The sequence below is a fragment of the Lupinus angustifolius genome, chromosome LG04 (assembly GCF_001865875.1).
Source record: "Lupinus angustifolius cultivar Tanjil chromosome LG04, LupAngTanjil_v1.0, whole genome shotgun sequence".
NCBI lineage: Eukaryota > Viridiplantae > Streptophyta > Magnoliopsida > Fabales > Fabaceae > Lupinus > Lupinus angustifolius.
The window spans coordinates 14,643,015-14,645,541 of record NC_032012.1 but is presented as its reverse complement, the minus strand read 5'-3'; the positions used below and the strand labels follow the sequence as shown (position 1 = coordinate 14,645,541).

General features: G+C 33.6%; 1 protein-coding gene across 2 annotated transcripts; it reads left to right on the top strand.

The window, feature by feature from the left end:
* On the top strand, window positions 403–2,325 carry LOC109344852. 2 transcript variants are annotated; one of them, XM_019583589.1, is made up of 4 exons: window positions 403–877; window positions 1,119–1,180; window positions 1,619–1,692; window positions 1,768–2,325. In XM_019583589.1, the coding sequence occupies exons 1-4, from the start codon at window positions 590–592 to the stop codon at window positions 2,322–2,324; spliced, it is 981 nt and encodes a 326-aa protein (XP_019439134.1). In that variant the 5' UTR covers window positions 403–589; the 3' UTR covers window position 2,325. The 2 variants fall into 2 exon arrangements, with proteins under 2 accessions (XP_019439134.1, XP_019439133.1); XM_019583588.1 differs by having other exon boundaries at window positions 1,619–2,325.

Sequence of the window (2,527 nt, the reverse complement as noted above, 5' to 3'; positions counted from 1 at the left end):
TTATCATATAACCTTCCTTCTTCATCTCACTTTCTCTTTCTTCGACAGGCTTCAGTCCTCACTCTCACACGTGCTTCCCACTCCCAAAAGTCTGTCACACGTGCCATCTCCCACCCATACAACTTCATTCGTTTCTTTGGTGCAACAAATAAAAGTTAGAGAGAGAACAACACCAATATATATCAAATCATAAATATTTCTTCTTCCAACAAACAAATAATTAATTATTAAAATTTTAATTTAAATATATTTTTTCAATTAATATACATTAATTAATATATATTATAAAATAATAAATGTACTCCCATTGAGGATCACCTCTACTTTCATTCTCCACGCTCAACTAATCACATATTGAAAAATAGGGTGATTATGTTAATTGCATTGGTTTGTAACAGTGTGTTTTTATTTTGAATAAAAGCATAATTTTTTCTTTATCTTTGGTGACTGTCATGTAGTATATATATGGTTTCACCCTTCTCTCTCTTTCTATCTTCTTTCCTTTGAAATCTGAAACTGAAAGATTGTTTCTCTTTTGGGTAGTGAATCTCGTGAAAGGAGTGTAGTATCATAGTTCAATCTTGCACCGATGAGGATCCGTAAAAGTCAAGTTATTTTCCCTTCATATCTTTCTTCCACCGTGTCTCTCTCAGATCCCAACCTAATCAACCGGTCAACGGTGGTGGTGCAACTCAACGATGTTACTACAACCACCACCACACACCATGCTTCAGCTACAGCATCATCCTTGGATCATTATCAGCCGTCTGATCAGACACTCCCACCGATCGGGAAACTAAGCAATGGCTATGATCCACCCAGAATCAATGTGGGTGGGGCACACAAACAGGACAACAACAGCAAGCAACAACCTTTGGTTAGTGAGAAAACTTACACATATAAATCTTTTAATATTTTTTTAAAAATTATTTTTACTATTTATGTTTTGTTTTTTCGAAATTTCATGATATGGGTTTGTACTAGTGCACTTTTGTCTAATCTCTCGTCACTGGTGGTTGTAAAATTAGTTTCTTTCTATTTCCAATTTTATGTTTTTTTTTTGTGAAAATGCACTACAGGGGTGTGAGAGGATCCTATGTATATTGTCTATTTTGCAGGATGAAGATGTTAGAAAGCAATATAGTGGAGATTCAGAAGACAAGCATAATAGTGATTTCAGGTAACTAAGAAATCTTGTGATCTTTCGTGAACTCTAGTAGTAAAAAGGTGAAAACATTGACTTCATATTTTAGCCAGCTTCCATTCCATAAATACAATATAAAACAAAAAAAAAATAGTTTTTAATTTATTTATAAAGTATATGTAGTTGAAGGCATTTTAGATAGCTTTTTGTGTAGCCCACCATATATATATATATGATTCTATTATATCTACTCAAGTCCCTGCATTGTTGTTTTCTCTATATTAGCCAACTACAGTTTCCACTTGAGGTGCACAATGCTACCACTAAATGCTGGTCCCCTATACAACATTTTGTTCTTTCGAAATATTACATTACACCCCTTTTATTTTTCATTTATTCTTTTTCCATGTAAGTTTAATGCATATATGTATGTGTATGTGGTTGTGATTCTTTTTGGGACTGTTTTGTATATAGTAAAGGAGGTATTTTGGGTTCGGATATAGTAGTTCATCAAGTCTTGCCACCTTCAAGCCCTTCCTCTACTCAAGGTAACAATGATTATATATTGCTTTATTCAATGCATGCAAGTGTGACTATAATGAATCTATGTATATACATTGAAGATGTAAGATGGTGTGAGAGAGAGAAAGCGATTCCGTTAAAGAAGCGAAGAGGTTGCTTTCAGAATAATGGTGATAATCTCGGAAATAGTAGTAAGAAGATGAAGACAAAGATGAACAAGAAGTGTTCAACTCAGAATGATAATAATAAGAAGAGGGTAAAGGGTAGTGCAGTGATGGAAGGTTCAAGGTGCAGTCGTGTGAATGGTAGAGGGTGGAGATGTTGTCAACAAACATTGGTTGGTTACTCATTATGTGAACATCACTTAGGGAAAGGAGTTAGAAGCATGTCAAGTGTTAGAAGCAAATCCATTGTTTCTTCCACTATTGTCCCAGATATGAAGCTGCATGATGGCATGTCTCAATCTCTATCTTGTGCTTCATCTTTTCACGAAAAACGAAGCAAGTGTGATAGTGATGAAACATTGGTCAGTGATGAGAAGAAAATAGTGATAGTGACCAAGAAGAGGATGAAACTTGGGATAGTGAAAGCACGATCTATGAGCAGCTTGCTGGGACAAACGAAGAACAATACTGTAGTTCGTGAGAATAACACGTAAGTAAGATAAATATCAAGTATTTGTTATCTAAAACTATGTTCCAAATATTAGACAAAAAAAAATATGTTATATAAATGAAAAAATTAAATATTTATTATTTTTCTATTACTACTTTAATATCATAAATATGGTATATAGTTGGGACAATAGATCCTTATCCAATTTCAATATATATAATAAAGTGCATGAACCTTTATTTTTGT

Coding starts and splice junctions, on each gene's coding strand:
- LOC109344852 (XM_019583588.1), top strand. CDS start 590: ATGAGGATCCGTAAAAGTCAAGTTATTTTCCCTTCATATCTTTCTTCC. Junction 878..1,118: donor ACAGCAAGCAACAACCTTTG/GTTAGTGAGAAA, acceptor TCTATTTTGCAG/GATGAAGATGTTAGAAAGCA. Junction 1,181..1,618: donor AAGCATAATAGTGATTTCAG/GTAACTAAGAAA, acceptor TTTTGTATATAG/TAAAGGAGGTATTTTGGGTT.